The sequence below is a fragment of the Colias philodice genome, chromosome 27 (assembly GCF_061535455.1).
Source record: "Colias philodice isolate Cphi_HAF_F1 chromosome 27, ilColPhil1 Martin Lab GWU primary, whole genome shotgun sequence".
Classification (NCBI taxonomy): domain Eukaryota; kingdom Metazoa; phylum Arthropoda; class Insecta; order Lepidoptera; family Pieridae; genus Colias; species Colias philodice.
Window position 1 is genome coordinate 5,812,223 of NC_143112.1, and position 22,007 is coordinate 5,834,229.

General features: G+C 39.1%; 1 protein-coding gene across 2 annotated transcripts in view; it reads right to left on the reverse strand.

The window, feature by feature from the left end:
* Nucleotides 1–11,440: 11,440 nt before the first annotated feature.
* LOC149476660 (ribosomal protein S6 kinase alpha-5-like) overlaps nt 11,441–22,007 on the reverse strand; it is a 95,790-nt gene continuing 85,223 nt past the window's right edge. For both annotated transcript variants that reach the window (XM_089711864.1, XM_089711865.1), the window contains exons 10-18: nt 21,341–21,453; nt 20,095–20,214; nt 19,314–19,418; nt 17,979–18,140; nt 17,298–17,416; nt 16,659–16,755; nt 16,110–16,212; nt 15,492–15,643; nt 11,441–14,783 (exon numbers count right to left, since the gene is read on the reverse strand). In XM_089711864.1, the coding sequence (XP_089567990.1) occupies nt 13,785–14,783; nt 15,492–15,643; nt 16,110–16,212; nt 16,659–16,755; nt 17,298–17,416; nt 17,979–18,140; nt 19,314–19,418; nt 20,095–20,214; nt 21,341–21,453 (1,970 nt within the window). In that variant the 3' untranslated portion in view covers nt 11,441–13,784. The remainder of the gene's footprint in view (nt 14,784–15,491; nt 15,644–16,109; nt 16,213–16,658; nt 16,756–17,297; nt 17,417–17,978; nt 18,141–19,313; nt 19,419–20,094; nt 20,215–21,340; nt 21,454–22,007) is intronic.

Here is a 22,007-nt window from a genome sequence, read left to right on the forward strand (position 1 = left end):
CTTAATTGAGCTTACTGTGGGACTAGGTCGATTTGTGTAATAATGTCCTATAATATTTATTTATTTATTTATTTATTTATTAAATCTTGGTCGAAATGCAATCAGATAACTTAATTGCTCATTAAGAAAGTTCATTAGTGAAATAAATGTTAAAGCTCCTTAACTAAAACAGGGCTATCTTATTATTAGATAAATAGCAGTGAATAGAAAATTTTATCAAGCAACCAGCAACTCACTATCACTTTGCTCATAATTAGGTTCACAAAATCTCTTTATAACATACGTTGCTATGGGAGAGATTATACTGGTCAGTCGTTACATACTTTTGGAATGTATGGTACATTCTAAAAGTCCTAGTAATTCAATTTTATAGCACCTTTTTTTAACAACTCCAGTTGTTATTACATCTTTAGTTAACTGTTAAGTAAGTGCATTTCCACAGTACGGTTAAAAAATTGAGTGCTACAGAAACGATGGAAATATTGAATGGAAGTTAGGCAAGGCGGAAGGGCTGGCTTTTGTGCGAGAGTATACAAAATGACGCGTCCGCAACGAATTCGCTGCGCAACCGCGGCGTGTTCGTTGCGCGCCCGCAACGTATTCTTTGGCACCCGCTCCGCTTTGAAACCGCTCGCAATCCGCTAGTGTGATATGGCACTTATACTGCTAACACGTTCGGCGGCACGCAAGGTACGATTTTATACTGCTAACACGTTCGGCTGTACGCAAGGTACGATTTAATACTGCTTACACTTTCGGCGGTACGCAAGGTACGATTTTATACTGCTAACACGTTCGGTGGCACGCAAGGTACGATTTTATACTGCTAACACGTTCGGCGGCACGCAAGGTACGATTTTATACTGCTTACACGTTCGGCGGTACGCAAGATACGATTTTATACTGCTAACACGTTCGGCTGTACCCAAGGTACGATTTTATACTGCTTACTCGTTCGGCTATACGCAAGGTACGAATTTATACTGCTAACACGTTCGGCTGTACGCAAGGTACGATTTTATACTGCTAACACGTTCGGCGGCACGCAAGGTAAGATTTTATACTGCTAACACGTTCGGCGGCACGCAGGGTACGATTTTATACTGCTAACACGTTCGGCGGCACGCAAGGTACGATTTTATACTGCTAACACGTTCGGCGGCACGCAAGGTACGATTTTGTGTTGCTAAAACTAGAGGTGGCACGACAAGTACGATTTTATACTTCTTACACATTTGGCGGTACGCAAGGTACGATTTTATGTTGCTTAAACTAGAGGCGGCACGCAAGGTACGATTTTATACTGCTAACACGTTCGGCGGCACGCAAGGTACGATTTTATACTTCTAACACGTTCGGCGGCACGCAAGGTACGATTTTATACTGCTAACACGTTCGGCGACACGCAAGGTACGATTTTATACTGCTTACACGTTCGGCAAAGCGCAAGGTACGATTTTATACTGCTTACACGTTCGGCTGTACGCAAGGTACGATTTAATACTGCTAGCACGTTCGGCTGTACGCAAGGTACGATTTAATACTGCTAGCACGTTCGGCGGCACGCAAGGTACGATTTTATACTTCTAACACGTTCGGCAGCACGCAAGGTACGATTTTATACTGCTAACACGTTCGGCGGCACGCAAGGTACGATTTTTTACTGCTAACACGTTCAGCGGCACGCAAGGTACGATTTTGTGTTGCTTAAACTAGAGGCGGCACGACAGGTACGATTTTATACTTCTTACACATTTGGCGGTACGCAAGGTATGATTTTATGTTGCTTAAACTAGAGGCGGCACGCAAGGTACGATTTTATACTGCTTACACGTTCGGCTGTACGCAAGGTACGATTTTATACTGCTAACACGTTCGGCTGTACGCAAGGTACGATTTTATACTGCTAACACGTTCGGCTGTACGCAAGGTACGATTTTATACTGCAAACACGTTCGGCGGCACGCAAGGTACGATTTTATACTGCTCACACGTTCGGCGGCACGCAAGGTACGATTTTATACTGCTAACACGTTCGGTGGCACGCAAGGTACGATTTTATACTGCTAACACGTTCGGCGATACGCAAGGTACGATTTCATACTGCTAACACGTTCGGCGGCACGCAAGGTACGATTTTATACTGCTTACACGTTCGGCGGTACGCAAGGTACGATTTTATACTGCTAACACGTTCGGCTGTACGCAAGGTACGATTTTATACTGCTTACACGTTCGGCGGCACGCAAGGTACGATTTTATACTGCTTACACGTTCGGCAGCACGCAAGGTACGATTTTATACTGCTTACACGTTCGGCTGTACGCAAGGTACGATTTTATACTGCTTTACACGTTCGGCTGTACGCAAGGTACGATTTTATACTGCTTACACGTCCGGCGGTACGCATGGTACGATTTTACACTGCTTACACGTTCGGCTGTACGCAAGGTACGATTTTATACTGCTAACACGTTCGGCGGCACGCAAGGTACGATTTTATACTGCTTACACGTTCGGCGGCACGCAAGGTACGATTTTATACTGCTAACACGTTCGGCTGTACGCAAGGTACGATTATATACTGCTAACACGTTTGGCGGCAAGCAAGGTACGATTTTATACTGCTTACACGTTCGGCTGTACGCAAGGTACGATTTTATACTGCTTACACGTTCGGCGGCACGCAAGGTACGATTTTATACTGCTAACACGTTCGGCGGCACGCAAGGTACGATTTTATACTGCTAACACGTTCGGCGGCACGCAAGGTACGATTTTATACTGCTAACACGTTCGGCGGCACGCAAGGTACGATTTTATACTGATAACACGTTCGGCGGCACGCAAGGTACGATTTTATACTGCTTACACCTTCGGCGGCACGCAAGGTACGATTTTTTACTGCTTACACGTTCGGCGGTACGCAAGGTACGATTTTATACTGCTAACACGTTCGGCTGTACGTAAGGTACGATTCATACTGCTAACACGTTCGGCTGAACGCAAGGTACGATTTTATACTGCTTACACGTTCGGCTGTACGCAAGGTACGATTTTATACTGCTAACACGTTCGGCTGTACGCAAGGTACGATTTTATACTGCTAACACGTTCGGCTGTACGCAAGGTACGATTTTATACTGCAAGCACGTTCGGCGGCACGCAAGGTACGATTTTATACTGCTCACACGTTCGGCGGCACGCAAGGTACGATTTTATACTGCTAACACGTTCGGTGGCACGCAAGGTACGATTTTATACTGCTAACACGTTCGGCGGCACGCAAGGTACGATTTTATACTGCTAACACGTTCGGCGGCACGCAAGGTACGATTTTATACTGCTTACACGTTCGGCGGTACGCAAGGTACGATTTTATACTGCTAACACGTTCGGCTGTACGCAAGGTACGATTTTATACTGCTTACACGTTCGGCTGTACGCAAGGTACGATTTTATACTGCTTTACACGTTCGGCTGTACGCAAGGTACGATTTTATACTGCTTACACGTTCGGCGGTACGCATGGTACGATTTTACACTGCTTACACGTTCGGCGGCACGCAAGGTACGATTTTATACTGCTAACACGTTCGGCTATACGCAAGGTACGATTATATACTGCTAACACGTTTGGCGGCAAGCAAGGTACGATTTTATACTGCTTACACGTTCGGCGGCACGCAAGGTACGATTTTATACTGCTAACACGTTCGGCTGTACGCAAGGTACGATTTTACACTGCTTACACGTTCGGCTGTACGCAAGGTACGATTTAATACTGCTAGCACGTTCGGCGGCACGCAAGGTACGATTTTATACTTCTAACACGTTCGGCAGCACGCACGGTACGATTTTATACTGCTAACACGTTCGGCGGCACGCAAGGTACGATTTTATACTGCTTACACGTTCGGCGGCACGCAAGGTACGATTTTGTGTTGCTAAAACTAGAGGCGGCACGACAGGTACGATTTTATACTTCTTACACATTTGGCGGTACGCAAGGTATGATTTTATGTTGCTTAAACTAGAGGCGGCACGCAAGATACGATTTTATACTGCTAACACGTTCGGCTGTACGCAAGGTACGATTTTATACTGCTAACACGTTCGGCTGTACGCAAGGTACGATTTTATACTGCTTTACACGTTCGGCTGTACGCAAGGTACGATTTTATACTGCTAACACGTTCGGCGGTACGCATGGTACGATTTTACACTGCTAACACGTTCGGCTCTACGCAAGGTACGATTTTATACTGCTAACACGTTCGGCTGTACGCAAGGTACGATTTTTTACTGCTTACACGTTTGGCGGTACGCAAGGTACGATTTTATACTGCTAACACGTTCGGCTGTACGCAAGGTACGATTTTATACTGCTAACACGTTCGGCTGTACGCAAGGTACGATTTTATACTGCTTACACGTTCGGCTGAACGCAAGGTACGATTTTATACTGCTTACACGTTCGGCTGTACGCAAGGTACGATTTTATACTGCTAACACGTTCGGCTGTACGCAAGGTACGATTTTATACTGCTAACACGTTCGGCTGTACGCAAGGTACGATTTTATACTGCTTACACGTTCGGCGGTACGCATGGTACGATTTTACACTGCTTACACGTTCGGCTGTACGCAAGGTACGATTTTATACTGCTTACACGTTCGGCGGCACGCAAGGTACGATTTTATACTTCTTGCACGTTCGGCGGCACGCAAGGTACGATTTTATACTTCTAACACGTTCGGCAGCACGCAAGGTACGATTTTATACTGCTAACACGTTCGGCGGCACGCAAGGTACGATTTTTTACTGCTAACACGTTCGGCGGCACGCAAGGTACGATTTTGTGTTGCTTAAACTAGAGGCGGCACGACAGGTACGATTTTATACTTCTTACACATTTGGCGGTACGCAAGGTATGATTTTATGTTGCTTAAACTAGAGGCGGCACGCAAGGTACGATTTTATACTGCTAACACGTTCGGCTGTACGCAAGGTACGATTTTATACTGCTAACACGTTTGGCGGCAAGCAAGGTACGATTTTATACTGCTCACACGTTCGGCGGCACGCAAGGTACGATTTTATACTGCTAACACGTTCGGTGGCACGCAAGGTACGATTTTATACTGCTAACACGTTCGGCGGCACGCAAGGTACGATTTTATACTGCTAACACGTTCGGCGGCACGCAAGGTACGATTTTATACTGCTTACACGTTCGGCGGTACGCAAGGTACGATTTTATACTGCTAACACGTTCGGCTGTACGCAAGGTACGATTTTATACTGCTAACACGTTCGGCGGCACGCAAGGTACGATTTTATACTGCTTACACGTTCGGCAGCACGCAAGGTACGATTTTATACTGCTTACACGTTCGGCTGTACGCAAGGTACGATTTTATACTGCTTTACACGTTCGGCTGTACGCAAGGTACGATTTTATACTGCTTACACGTTCGGCGGTACGCATGGTACGATTTTACACTGCTTACACGTTCGGCGGCACGCAAGGTACGATTTTATACTGCTAACACGTTCGGCTATACGCAAGGTACGATTATATACTGCTAACACGTTTGGCGGCAAGCAAGGTACGATTTTATACTGCTTACACGTTCGGCGGCACGCAAGGTACGATTTTATACTGCTAACACGTTCGGCTGTACGCAAGGTACGATTTTACACTGCTTACACGTTCGGCTGTACGCAAGGTACGATTTAATACTGCTAGCACGTTCGGCGGCACGCAAGGTACGATTTTATACTTCTAACACGTTCGGCAGCACGCACGGTACGATTTTATACTGCTAACACGTTCGGCGGCACGCAAGGTACGATTTTATACTGCTTACACGTTCGGCGGCACGCAAGGTACGATTTTGTGTTGCTAAAACTAGAGGCGGCACGACAGGTACGATTTTATACTTCTTACACATTTGGCGGTACGCAAGGTATGATTTTATGTTGCTTAAACTAGAGGCGGCACGCAAGATACGATTTTATACTGCTAACACGTTCGGCTGTACGCAAGGTACGATTTTATACTGCTAACACGTTCGGCTGTATGCAAGGTACGATTTTATACTGCTTTACACGTTCGGCTGTACGCAAGGTACGATTTTATACTGCTAACACGTTCGGCGGCACGCAAGGTACGATTTTATACTGATAACACGTTCGGCGGCACGCAAGGTACGATTTTATACTGCTAACACGTTCGGCTGTACGTAAGGTACGATTTTATACTGCTAACACGTTCGGCTGTACGCAAGGTACGATTTTATACTGCTTACACGTTCGGCTGAACGCAAGGTACGATTTTATACTGCTTACACGTTCGGCTGTACGCAAGGTACGATTTTATACTGCTAACACGTTCGGCTGTACGCAAGGTACGATTTTATACTGCTAACACGTTCGGCTGTACGCAAGGTACGATTTTATACTGCTTACACGTTCGGCGGCACGCAAGGTACGATTTTATACTGCTTACACGTTCGGCAGCACGCAAGGTACGATTTTATACTGCTTACACGTTCGGCTGTACGCAAGGTACGATTTTATACTGCTTTACACGTTCGGCTGTACGCAAGGTACGATTTTATACTGCTTACACGTTCGGCGGTACGCATGGTACGATTTTACACTGCTTACACGTTCGGCTGTACGCAAGGTACGATTTTATACTGCTAACACGTTCGGCGGCACGCAAGGTACGATTTTATACTTCTTGCACGTTCGGCGGCACGCAAGGTACGATTTTATACTTCTAACACGTTCGGCAGCACGCAAGGTACGATTTTATACTGCTAACACGTTCGGCGGCACGCAAGGTACGATTTTTTACTGCTAACACGTTCGGCGGCACGCAAGGTACGATTTTGTGTTGCTTAAACTAGAGGCGGCACGACAGGTACGATTTTATACTTCTTACACATTTGGCGGTACGCAAGGTATGATTTTATGTTGCTTAAACTAGAGGCGGCACGCAAGGTACGATTTTATACTGCTAACACGTTCGGCTGTACGCAAGGTACGATTTTATACTGCTAACACGTTTGGCGGCAAGCAAGGTACGATTTTATACTGCTTACACGTTCGGCGGCACGCAAGGTACGATTTTATACTGCTAACACGTTCGGCGGCACGCAAGGTACGATTTTATACTGCTAACAAGTTCGGCTGAACGCAAGGTACGATTTTATACTGCTTACACGTTCGGCGACACGCAAGGTACGATTTTATACTGCTAACACGTTCGGCTGTACGCAAGGTACGATTTTATACTGCTAACTCGTTCGGCGGTACGCAAGGTACGATTTTATACTGCTAACACGTTCGGCTGTACGCAAGGTACGATTTTATACTGCTTACACGTTCGGCGGTACGCATGGTACGATTTTACACTGCTAACACGTTCGGCTGTGCGCAAGGTACGATTTTATACTGCTAACACGTTCGGCGGCACGCAAGGTACGATTTTATACTGCTTACACGTTCGGCGGCACGCAAGGTACGATTGTATACTGCTTACACGTTCGGCTGTACGCAAGGTACGATTATATACTGCTAACACGTTTGGCGGCAAGCAAGGTACGATTTTATACTGCTTACACGTTCGGCGGCACGCAAGGTACGATTTTATACTGCTTACACTTTCGGCGGTACGCAAGGTACGATTTTATACTGCTTACACGTTCGGCTGTACGCAAGGTACGATTCATACTGCTTACACGTTCGGCTTTACGCAAGGTACGATTTTATACTGCTAACACGTTCGGCTGTACGCAAGGTACGATTTTATACTGCTAACACGTTCGGCTGTACGCAAGGTACGATTTTATACTGCTAACACGTTCGGCTGTACGCAAGGTACGATTTTATACTGCTTACACGTTCGGCGGCACGCAAGGTACGATTTTATACTGCTTACACGTTCGGCGGTACGCATGGTACGATTTTACACTGCTAACACGTTCGGCTGTACGCAAGGTACGATTTTATACTGCTAACACGTTCGGCTGTACGCAAGATACGATTTTATACTGCTTACACGTTCGGCTGTACGCAAGGTACGATTTTATACTACTTACACGTTCGGCGGTACGCAAGGTACGATTTTATACTAACACGTTCAGCGGTACGCAAGGTACGATTTTATACTAACACGTTCGGCGGCACGCAAGGTACGATTTTATACTGCTAACAAGTTCGGCTGAACGCAAGGTACGATTTTATACTGCTTACACGTTCGGCGACACGCAAGGTACGATTTTATACTGCTAACACGTTCGGCTGTACGCAAGGTACGATTTTATACTGCTAACTCGTTCGGCGGTACGCAAGGTACGATTTTATACTGCTAACACGTTCGGCTGTACGCAAGGTACGATTTTATACTGCTTACACGTTCGGCGGTACGCATGGTACGATTTTACACTGCTAACACGTTCGGCTGTGCGCAAGGTACGATTTTATACTGCTAACACGTTCGGCGGCACGCAAGGTACGATTTTATACTGCTTACACGTTCGGCGGCACGCAAGGTACGATTGTATACTGCTTACACGTTCGGCTGTACGCAAGGTACGATTATATACTGCTAACACGTTTGGCGGCAAGCAAGGTACGATTTTATACTGCTTACACGTTCGGCGGCACGCAAGGTACGATTTTATACTGCTTACACTTTCGGCGGTACGCAAGGTACGATTTTATACTGCTTACACGTTCGGCTGTACGCAAGGTACGATTCATACTGCTTACACGTTCGGCTTTACGCAAAGTACGATTTTATACTGCTAACACGTTCGGCGGCACGCAAGGTACGATTGTATACTGCTTACACGTTCGGCTGTACGCAAGGTACGATTATATACTGCTAACACGTTTGGCGGCAAGCAAGGTACGATTTTATACTGCTTACACGTTCGGCGGCACGCAAGGTACGATTTTATACTGCTTACACTTTCGGCGGTACGCAAGGTACGATTTTATACTGCTTACACGTTCGGCTGTACGCAAGGTACGATTCATACTGCTTACACGTTCGGCTGTACGCAAGGTACGATTTTATACTGCTAACACGTTCGGCTGTACGCAAGGTACGATTTTATACTGCTTACACGTTCGGCGGCACGCAAGGTACGATTTTATACTGCTTACACGTTCGGCGGTACGCATGGTACGATTTTACACTGCTAACACGTTCGGCTGTACGCAAGGTACGATTTTATACTGCTAACACGTTCGGCTGTACGCAAGGTACGATTTTATACTGCTTACACGTTCGGCTGTACGCAAGGTACGATTTTATACTGCTTACTCGTTCGGCAGCACGAAAGGTACGATTTTATGTTGCTTACACGTTCGGCGACACGCAAGAGATGATTTTATGTTGCAAATATTAGTATGTGAAAGAATAAAGATGATCCAATTATTGTAATCAGCCTTATTTTATTATATCATTGTTTACTACAATGTTGTATAATCAAAATGATAATATTATTTAGTTATTTATTTAATAAATTTATTAAAAAATACATTGTGGTTTTATTTTTCCCTTGAAGCCGATCTATTATTACCAACCTATAAGTTGGATCGGCAAAAGTTATTGTTTTGCCTTAGCAGCTTCAGTACAAATATGTATCTGAATAATATTTTATGAACACATTTTGGACCTAATGAATTAATATAACTCTGGTTAGACATAGCGATACTAGAATTTCGTGTATGATACTTATTACTAACCTATCAGAAACTGATTTTATACACAACACAAAATCTATCGTTAAATTAATAATTATTATTTTGTATTCTTACTTTGTATTTATTTTTAAGGAATGATGTATGCACGATCTGTCGATTTACCCAAATAAATAAATAAATAAATAAATAAATTAATTATATAAATAACTCCAAAATCTGCATATAAGTGTACAATACTGACTCCGGCTCACGCAAAAACTACTGTAGAGATTTTGATTTAATTATTTATGTATTAGTCCTCGACAACATATTATAAAGTATAGACCTTAAAAATTATAATTTTATATTATTACAAACTGTGTCCCGCGGTTTCATGCGCATTGCTCCGCTCATGTTGGTCTTAGCGTGATGATATATTATAGCCTATAAACCTTCCTCGACAAATGGGAAATCTAACACCAAAAGAATTTTTCAAATCGGACCAGTTGTACCTGAGATTAGCGCGTTCAAACAAACACACTCTTCAGCTTTATAATATTAGTATAAATATAGATTATGTAGTTTTAAAATCATCTACCACGGAATATATTATAATACCTAGTAACAGAAGGTTCACTGTCTAACTTGGCCCTAACAAAAGTCAACTTTAGGCATAAATAATTGCTAGCTATATAGCTATAATAGCTTAGGGTTGGTACTCGCCGCCGATGTATCATGTACGCAAACACACATTTCACGTTTTCAAAGAAAAACCCGCATAGTTCCCGTTCCCGTGTGATTTCCGGGATAAAACCTATCCTATGTGTTATTCTGATGTATAAGCTATATTGTGGTAAAGTTTCATTCAAATCCATTCAGTTGTTTTTAAGTGAAAGAGTAACAAACATCCATACATCCATACTTACTAACTTTCGCCTTTGTAATAAGGTAGGATGAAACATCATAAAAAAAATGAAAAACCTAAGTATGTAGATGAGAAAAAATTATCAAGTTGTAGCAAAGATAATAATATAATGCTAGTTTTAGGTATTAGCACAGACTAATAATAATATACGCTAATACATACGTAGTATATTATTATTAGTCTGTGGTATTAGGAATAAATAGAGAAATTATTTTGAGAGCTTAAGAGCGTATACGCACTATGCGGGTAGCCGCATCGCAGTGCGCATAGAAATGAATATTAGTGCTTGCGGTCAGCCGGACGGCTACCCGCAATGCGGCTACACGCATAGTGCGTATACGCTCTTAGAGATGTATTTATACGTTTTTATTCTCAGGATGTTTAATAAAGGTTTAATGATTCTGCTATCAAGCACTAAGCGTAGACTACTAATGCCATCCATCTCAAAGAAAAAGCATCAGTACTGAGCAAATAATGACCTTTGTATGGTTAAATAAAATGGTTGACTGAAAAAATGTTTATCTATGCAGTATAAATATAACCCCTGAGTATAGTCACTAACAAAATAATATGGCATACAATGATACACAACATGCCCTATTATTTAAAGCCCCAATAAGCTATATTAGCAAATATTCTTAATATTAATTATTATATCTTAATTATTAAATTTCATTTACACAATTTTTGTGTTATACACCTTGTGTAATCGTTTTTTCCAGATATCATTATTTAAGATATCTTTTCCCTTTTCATTAAGTTACACCTCGGTTCGATCACAAATAATAGGAAAATAAAACAATGTAAAATGTTAAAATGGTATATTTATTACAATCCAATATCTCCAGCCGGCATTCGTGTTTACAAAAACATTTATTTAATCGCCGACTCTTCAATAATAACTTCTAACACTTTATAAAATTATATAATCTTTTTTGGTTCAATCCATTAAGTGCACTTCAAATGACGTAGCTTATTTCATATCAAGCATTCGGAAATTTACAATTTCCCAAAAAATTTGAATGTATGTATCTTCGACTTGGTACATTGAAAAATACATTACATTTCGTTTGTAACACATCAAGATGTTATTCGACTACTAAATAAGGTTGCGTTGTACACGAAAGTAACGAAATTATTGCCTAAGAACACAAAACACGAGTTTCACACTCGAAAGACATTCATTGGTGAAGAATTACATCAATTTTGATAAATTGCTAATCGTTTATAATTTAATTTTAAACTCTCTATGATTTACAACAATCCCGATCAGCTTTGCCGCTTGCTGTGAATTTAAAGAAAAAAAATCAGCGAAAAAAAAGTTAATTTGACATTTGACAGCAAGCAGCGAACCCGCCAAATTTAAATATTAAAAATTGAAACAGATTATATTCTATTCATCACAAATTTTAAATAAGCTCTGAACAGATTAACACAAGTCTACGATACGAAATATATATAAGTGCAAAATCATTGATATGCCTCTAGACTTGAAGCGGCGTTCCTGCATATTATTATAAACACATACATAAATAATGATAATCTTCCACCGATTTTTGTACTAATTCTAACGTATTTACAATCAAAACAAACGTTTTTGGTAAAAGCGCTTAAAACAAAAAAAAAATCTAAGAAAAAAAATACGTGGAGAACAATTCATTGTGATAATTATTTAAAATTGTGTATTAAAAACGCGTATTTGCTAAAAATTCAACAATTCAAGCACGCTTTGGCACTTTCACCATACACAAAATATATATTTTTTGGAAGAGAAATATATGTGATAGAATTACCTTTTAAAATCGCACTATGTTATATATTTAACAACATACTAACCACAAAGGTTTAAAGATAATTTTTAAACGCAAAGCCTTGACAAAATGTTCATTTCATTTACAATTAGTGCAATTTTAAAGGGAATAAAATCAAAGAAACACGAAAACTCATTTACAAATTTATATCTATTACACTAAATATTTCAAACGAATATACATATACAAACATTATACCGAGATCTGTTCAACTGTTTGTGAAAAATTTTGATTGTTAAATAAATTATTATGCTCGAAAGAAAATGATAGAATAAGTAAAAAGGTGTAGATAGGTTACCAACACAACATTCGATCGACGTCAAAGTGAGATGGCATGATTCAACTATCGCGAGCGAAAGAGACAACTGAAGTAAAATGTGGCTAATTGGCCACATTTCAACCTGTATATAAACCTTTTTACTTATGATGGGAAAGAAATATAAATGGATTATTAAACTTTTTTTTCTAGAACAAGTTAATATACATGTCAAAGTACTATAGAGCATAACAATTCTAATATTTTTTCATCTATTATTATCAACAGATTGTTAAAATATTCAGTAATCGATTTTAATAAGGTTAAATGAACAGACAGATAAAATATAGTATTGGAATACTTGATTCTTGCGATAGTTTTTATATATTTGTAGTTCTCAATACATAGTAATGATAATAATCCATAAATGTATAAAATTTGTAATAATACTTGATAGTATAATTGAATTAATTAGTTCTTTTTAATGATATTTCTTATCTGTCGCAGGCATCAAGTTATATTTTATTTTAAAAAGAAAAAAAGAGATTAATCTATGATAAATTTATTTAAACAAACGCGAAGGCACATTGGGTTTAATCGATTACTGTATATTTCACCAAATACATAGGGGATGTAAATAAAACATAACCAATTTAACTATTAAGTGCGCAAACACACATCCGACCTTACCTAATTACAATAATAATTAATTATTAATAATAATAATTGTCTATTCAGAATACATATTAACAAAGAATTAAATCTAATGGTAATTTTGGGAAAACGGGACCTTAAATTAATAGTAACATTAAATAATAAAAAAAAGAAAACACTTGTCCATCGCACACTCCAACTAGGCGTTAGAATAACTTAAGAAAGAATTGTTTTTAAATAAATAACTTTAAACTAAACGATGAGCAAGCGTCCGTGTTGCGTCACTATATTTTTTTTCGAATTTTTTATCGATTTTTTTGGAATTTTTTCGAACGCTGGAATTAACTACGAATCGTAAACAGTCTATGGGGGTGGAAAAACGATATTTTAACGATATTTTTCATACTGCGGGTAGGAACGAATTAGTTTTCACCTGCGGTTGGCGCGGGTGCGAGTACGCACGGGCGCTGTCACTTTCACTGTCACATTTTTCGCGTTTTTCTTATTTTTCACCGTTTTTCCGTTAACCTTCGGTTTGGCCTTCACATTCGTTGCCTTAGCTTTACCGTTGCTCTTGTTAACTCTCTTGTTTCTGGCAGATTTACTGCTTTCTATGGAATTGACTCGACGATCCGACTCTATAGATAGAGTCGGGATGACATTTTTAACTTCTGACGGCGACAGACTAATTTCCAAACGCCTACGTCTCGATCTTGTCATTCTGACGTTATCGTCGACTTTTTCTGGCGAAGGTTTCCTATTCCTTTTCGCTTTGACAACTTTTCTGACACTTTCATTGCTTTTACTCTGTCTGCCGTTTTGTCCCTTTTCCCTTAGTACGGGTTTGGTCATCTCTTCGTGTTTGCGTTTCCTTGTCACTCTCTTTTCATTCTCTATCGACTCTTTTTGCGTTCCTTCTGGAACTTTTCTAGGCCTCCCTCTACCACGTTTTTCTGGTGTTTCTACCCGACTGCGTAGTTCCATTCCCTCCTTTTTGCCTTCGATTTTTCTTCGTTTCCTCGGTACGGGAGATTGAGATACTTTTCTGCGCGTCGTTTTAGGGAACGCTACTTCCGTGTCCTCTAAGCCTTGACTACTTTCAATATAGATGTAGTCATCTAGTTTAGATTTGGGTTTAGAGTAGGTCTTTTCTACTGGTTTGACTGAGGGTACTTCATCGCTCGAATCATCGAAAGTCGGTTCAGCCGTTTCGTTGACTGGTGTGTCTTGTGTGTTCGCTTTTATGAGTTCCACATCGTTCTCTATGGAATTCTTGTTCATTCTGTTCTTGAGGTTGTTTATGGTTTCTAGAAGACTGTTCTCTCTGGTTTCTTCTTGCTCTATGGCGGTTTCAACCGGCTCGGTTGTACTCGACTTTCTCTGCTTGTTCTTATTTCTGCGCTTGTAGAGATCAGCTTTTGTCATGTCCTGTGAGAGAAAAGAAATTGTTAAAAATACAAATAGATTAATTTAGAAGTTAATCAACCCAAAAGGCGTATTGATTACGGACGGACTATTTTCAAGTAATTCATTTTAATATATAAAAAACGGTAACTGTCAACTCTACTTTTATTGAAGTCACTTATATTGTAGCCGTTAGGGCGTTTCGCCCCCTCTCTATGCCTGTATCTATTGACTGACCGGTTGACTTGGTTGGTAGTGGCCCTGCCTTCCAAAACAGAGGTCGTGGGTTCGATTCCCACCCGGGGCAAATATTTGTGTGATGAACATAGATATTTGCTCTGTGTCTGGGTTGTTAATTATAGATATAATTATTTATTTAAAATTATATATGTATGTTTACAGCCTTCAGGTTTCAATAACACAAGCGAAAGTTTAATATGGGATCAGATTGTGCCGTGTGTGAAAATGGTCCCGAAATATTAAATTAAAATGGTTGTTAATCATCTCAATAGATGGCGCGCGGTGTGTCCCTTCAGACACATAAAACTGAAAGAATAGAATAAATTCGATCGCTCTGGCGGGTCACGAGTGGCTGAGTTGGTCAGGCATCCGCCCCGGAATGGCGCGAAAGGATGCGGGTTCGAGTCCCACTGAGTGATCGAATTTTTTCTATTCTTTATAAATTTATAATATTAATTTATTTATCTATCCCCCCCCCCTCCCCCCACTCACCGCAAGCCTGAAGCCCTGTGCATCACTATCAGGCTCGTTAACACCGAGGGCCTGCAATAACGCTCGTACGCCCATCCTTTCGGCTGCGCGTACGCATAGTAAAGCGCGAACTATGCGCTTGCTGTCCGCTGATACTGTGGCCCAACCCGCGCCTAGAATGGAAAATACATTTATTTCAAAGATGAAGGGGATTCGAATTCGTATAATATCGATCTCTGTTATAAAAAAACATGTACTGTACGCGTTCAATAAATTAATAATGTATAATGTATTAGCTTTCCACCCGCGACTTCGCCCGCGCAGTCAAAGAAAAACCCGCATAGTTCCTGTTCCCGTGGGATCTTAAAAAACTTATCCTATGTCCCGGGGTAAAAAGTAGCCTATGTCCTTTCTCGGGTATCAAAATATCTTTATACCAAATTTCATGCAATTTGGTTCAGTAGTTAAGGCGTGATTGAGTAACAGACAGACAAACACTTTTTGAATTTGTATGTAAGCATGTTCGCATGTACGTGTGCATATACACCTGAACGTATGTATACCTGTAAGCATGTACACATGTGTTTTCCGGGACAGCTAGTATATACAGAAAGATAAACAAACAAAATAAACACTGACCGTCCATAGAGAAGGTGCCGGTTCGAATCCTGTCCATTAGCGAAGTGACGGGCTCCTTCCGAGAACTCGGCGCGAACGGCGCTTTGCCGCAGAGCATACAGTACTGGAAACAAGACAAAATAATTATTATACTAATATTTTATCATAAAAATGCTACATACATATTGCATAATAGAATATCAAAATAGATATTTAGCTAAGCAATATGTACGCAGCTTTTCGTTGAGTGGAAAAAAAAAAAACAAAATTTATTTCGATCAATGTTTTGTGTGAAGTGAATTTTCTACAAATAACACAAAACTTGATTTAGTAAATTATAAATATAAAATAAACAATAAATTCAACCGCGATCATAATATTATCTACTGCAGAATGCATTTCAATGTACTATAAATATCCACAGTAAGTTTAAACACACAAAAAAGACGCAAGATTTTACTTCCCACAAACTTCACAAAATTACAAACTACCTCCATCCAAAAACAATTTTTTTTTCTTCCTTTTTTATAATTTTTTCACCATTTTCACAATTTTACTAAAAATACTCACAAAAATAACGCCCAAACTCCACATATCGCACTCGGGCCCGTATCCAGAGCCCGTGCCGCGTACGCAGGATACAACTTCAGGCGCGGCGTACGGTAAACTATAATATAAATAATTAAAATTTATATTAAAACACGATTTTTTGATATGTAAAAAAATCTTTTTTCTAAAAAAAAACAGTCATGATACCTTAAAAAAATTTATTTGCAAACGTTTTTGTAAATTAGACGTCGAAATAAATATAAAAGTAAACCTATTTGAAAATATTACACAAATGAATCATCAAATAAATCCTAAACAAATAAAAATTACACTTGAAAAAATAACCTAATCACCAAATTCAAAATAAATCATGTAATTTAAGTAAGAAATATCTTAAAATAGATCTTAATTTTTCAATTTCCATTTTCTACCAAAGAATACTAAACAAAAAAAAGCCGGGTTACACTCCGGGAGTGCCGGCAGAAGTGAAAACTTGATTATTAACGTTGAGCATGTTTGATATTTTGGAATGGTATCCGTCTTACGCTTTTTCGATCAGGTCACGTGTCCTGACGCGAGTTTAACATTTTATACCCATTACAGAAAAAGTGCTCAACGCCGCTAAAGAAGTTTTCACTTCAAAAATAAGATCCAAATTACCTAAAGCACGGTGTCATCATTCGTTGCCGCTCTTCACTTTCGGGCAGACGACGCGCGAAACCAAAGTCGACAACTTTCACTTTAGCCTCGTTCAGACGGGACGTCGTTAGGAGAATGTTCTGGAAAGTTTATTTTAGTTAAAAAAAATTGGTTGTCTGTAAAGTCGGTTTACTGACGATAGTTGAACGTGACAACGTCCGATTGTGCTTCTTTGTCGCTCGTTCCGCGCTCTCGCTCACACTTCAAGCCTTACATGGAACGCCTCAGAGCGAGGTAACGCCGCATGACTCATGTTTTTTCGTGCGTGCAGCCGGCTCTATCGAATTATAAGACGTTGTCACGTCAAAATCATCATCAACTTTGTTTAAAATCAGACCACATTTAATTTAAACTACCACGACAATTGTGTTGTTGAATTTGTTCAATAGTTTTTGCTTGTTTGATGATTACTATTTTACATTTATATTTCTTCTTAATTTAGCGCTAACTTCTCTTCCCCTTTTGTCTCTTCATCTACATTTTTAGTATTATTTTTATCCAATTATAATAAAACCATCATTTTAAAGTGTTTTGAGAGTAAAATTCCAAAATCGCGTCCGACAATACCATCACGTCTTGCAGTAAGGCGACCATTTTGTTATCTTTAGATATTGCCAAAGCAGTTTCACTTCTGACACTCACCTCCGGCTTAATATCCCTGTGCACTACCCGACGTGCGTGCATATGTGCTACAGCTAGCGCCAATTGAGCCAGTAACCGGCGAGCTACTCGCTCACCGACTGTCCCCAGTTGTGAGGCCAGTTCCCCGCCACTGGCTAGCTCTGTTACTATGTATGTGAACGCCTGTAACAATAACATCATCACCATCAACCTCATTATCATCATAATAACAAGTGATAACTGCGTTAAAAACAACCGACTTCAAACTTGCACTTGCAACATTTACAAATACAGACAAAAATGCTCATAAAATAATAACTACTATATATATACTACTACTATATATTATCAGAATAAAATTTTTATGGGACCAATTCGACACCATCCCGCATCGAACAAAAAAAGAATCACGTAAATCGGTTCAGAAACCTCGGAGTAATCGGTGTACTACTCCGATAAAAAAAACATACCAGCCGAATTGATAACCTCCTCCTTTTTTTGATGTCGGTTAATAAAGGACAACCTCACCAACATAACTAGTTCGATTTTAATTTGATTTCAGAATACGTATAAGTTATTTTACAATTCAATAAATAATAAATTACACAAACACCTTTAAATAAATTAATGAATAATCTTCGAAATATTGCTTATATGACCGGGTTTTATTAAATTGGAAAATTTTATTAAAGATTTCATGTATATGTAGGAATATTAATTTCGAATCAAAAGACCAAATAGACAATATAATATCTTCCTAAAACACAAAAAATGTAGCTATGTTATAATTATTTCGTAGATGAAGACCGCCAAAACTATTGGTCTAAGTAGTGAACCCTGCGGCACACCCGAAGAAATTCTATAGCAAAATAAAACTTTTGCGCCGAATTTTATTTTTTGTAATAGTAATTACAGATACAATATGCTAATCAAGGTAGGAAAATATCAGAACCATGTTGACTGTCTGTCTATTGGCGAAACTTTTCAAAATTTCTTTTGTGATCAACTTTATCAAAAGCTGTACTAAAATCTGTATCTAAATTTAGCATTCAGTAGATCTCTAGTAAAATTACTAAGATTTGATATAGATGATGTATTTAAAAAGATTATATTCACAAAACTATCGTCAATATTGCATTTTTTTTTAATATCAATGTGAAGTGTGAACTATGAAGTTTTACAATAGATTTAACATCAAACATTTAACAATAGATTTGAAAAATTAATTCTCTGTTTCATTTATACCGCAATTACCAATAGGAGCGGAGAAATGCGGGTAAAACCGCAAGGCATAGTACGGATAAAAGTACATTTTAAATGAAGGTATGTCTTTTAATTAATTCAAATTAAACTTACAGAGTCCTGGAACACTTCGTGCAGTGTGATAATGTACGGCGACCCCTGACATGCTTTGAGCAGTTCTATTTCCTGTTTCACGTCCTTCTTTTGTGTTGATATTATCTGGAATTTGTCGTTTTAATTAACTTCAATATTTTCTAAATTTGAAGTTAATTTGGTTTTGTGAGAAATAATTAAGCGTGACTAATAAAACTTAATTTTGTCTCTTTCCTATTATTATTACAATAAAATCTGATTATATTCAGGGCCGATTTTTCAATGCTTGGATAAAACTTATCCGTCCAATAAAGTATTACACGATAATATTAAAATGTCACGTAAACTGTCAAATACGGACAATTAGAATACGTTTTTAAAATGGTAGTTTTATACATTATTCGATGAATAAGTTTTAACCAAGGATTGAAAAATCAGCCCTTAACTTAACAATAAATAAATCTTTTATAGGCAAATTCTACTTCTTGATTCACTAATATTTTCACTATCCCTTATTTATTTGCTACACTAACACATTATCTATAAATTCTTCGACTAATCCTGTTTTAGCATAAAAAAAAATAATTTCCGACAACATAAATTTCCTATAAAAAAAGCCGGGTTGCACTGGGGGAGTGCCGGCAGAAGTGAAAACTTGATTATTAACGTTCAGCATGTTTGATATTTTGGAATGGTATCCGTCTTACGCTTTTTCGATCAGGTCACGTGTCCTAACGCGAGTTTAAGATTTTATACCCAACGCCGCTAAAGAAGTTTTCACTTCAAAAATTACTATAATTACCTTAACAGCATATTCTTTCCCCGTCTGTCTGTGTATACACTTTCTGCAGACCGCATAAGAACCGTCACCGAGGAGCGGAGTACTTAGATCTACAGCGTACTTTTGGAAGAACGGCGAATCCTAAAATAAGCATAAATATAAATTTTAAGAAAAAACAAATTCTGTATTACATGTAATAATGAGATATCAAAGAAAAATATTCACTTATAATACCACAAGAGCTTCAAAATTATCGGGTATTTTCCGATAGGTTCGTTGCAAACATATGAAGGAGTCTAGTTTCACAAGCGCGAAGCGCGAGTGATTTTTCCTGAAAATCTTGACGACTTTATTTGTTTGCAGGGAACCTTGAGGGAAATGCCAGATAATTTTGAAGCTCGTGTGGTATTCGGGGGATTATTTTTCCGTCCCAAATGTCGGCCAATAATTTCACAATTGAATTCAACCTGTCAGTTTGACGTTAACTACCAGAGAAAATTTTCAAAAAATTATCAGTATAATACCATGTAGGTTGTACCACGTGACGTCGAATGGTGCAATTCTATTGGTCGATATTTGGGTCGGAAAAATAATCATTGATAGTCTACATCTACACTAATATTATAAAGAGGAAAACTTTGTTTGATTGTAATGAATAGGCTCATAAACTACTGGACCGATTTTAAAAATTCTTTCACCATTCGAAAGCTACATTATCCACGAATAATATAGGCTATATATTATCACGCTAAGACCAACAGGAGCGGAGCCACGCGGGTGAAACCGCGCGGCACAGCTAGTATGGAATATAATGTTATAGTGTATTCAGAAATTTAAAGTTAGAAACAAAATCCGGCTCGAAGGACCAAGAACCTTGAAATAGCTGTTTATCTACATACAAACATAATCTTATATATAAAAATGAATCGCAAAATGTGTTGGTAAGCGCATAACTCGAGAACGGCTGAACCGATTTCGATAATTCTTTTTTTATTATATTCCTTGAAGTACGAGGATGGTTCTTCTGTAGAGAAAACGTAAATATTATGTACCACGGGCGAAGCCGGGGCGGACCGCTAGTTTAATATAATGCAATCTCACCAATTGCTAATTTATTAAAACCAGAACAGGTATATTTATTGTTGCTTGTTTATTTATGCCATATCAATCAATTTTAATGCTTTTTCTACCAAATGGTCCTTTAAAAGTGCAATATAACAATCTTACATTAAAATTAATGTCATAAAAACTATACAATAATATTTACCTTAGCAACCCATCCCTTTAATTTGTCATGCTTTTGTCCCGTCGCCTGCATCCATATCTGGTCGGAGATCACATTCTCCGAGAACAAAATGCTCGGCGCTACGTACGAATAGCCTGAAATAGAGGATAAGTTTTTTAGTTATACCCTCATTTTCGATTAATACAAAAAATAGCTGGATGAATATTAAGTTGATGAACAAAGTGGATTGCTAGTTGAAGCTATAGTTTCGGTTTGTGTTATATTTCAGCCAATGCCAATTCAAAAAAGAAGCAATAAATTTATAAACGTTGTTACAGTATAGGTGTTATAAAAAGTCACTGTCTTGAAACATTTAATAACCCATTGAGCCCCGAACGGCCCAATCGGTCCATGACACAATAGATTTTCTATTGTGTCTGTGATTCCGGGGCCTGAGTTATTAATTTCAGCTTCATAAATATCCATTCGCAAGTTGGAATTGGTCGCTAGAACTTTACCAGGGTCGTGACATATTTTTTCTAAATAAAAACACTTATTGTGGTGCTCATGCGCGTGCGCAGACGAGATTTCCTAGTAATTTCACCTCATCCCTATGTTACAGGTAATCTGCCCAGTCACGGTTTTATGGGGGAAAGAGCTATAATATAGGCAGGACACACACCGAAAAGTAACTTTTGATGGTGTGCCG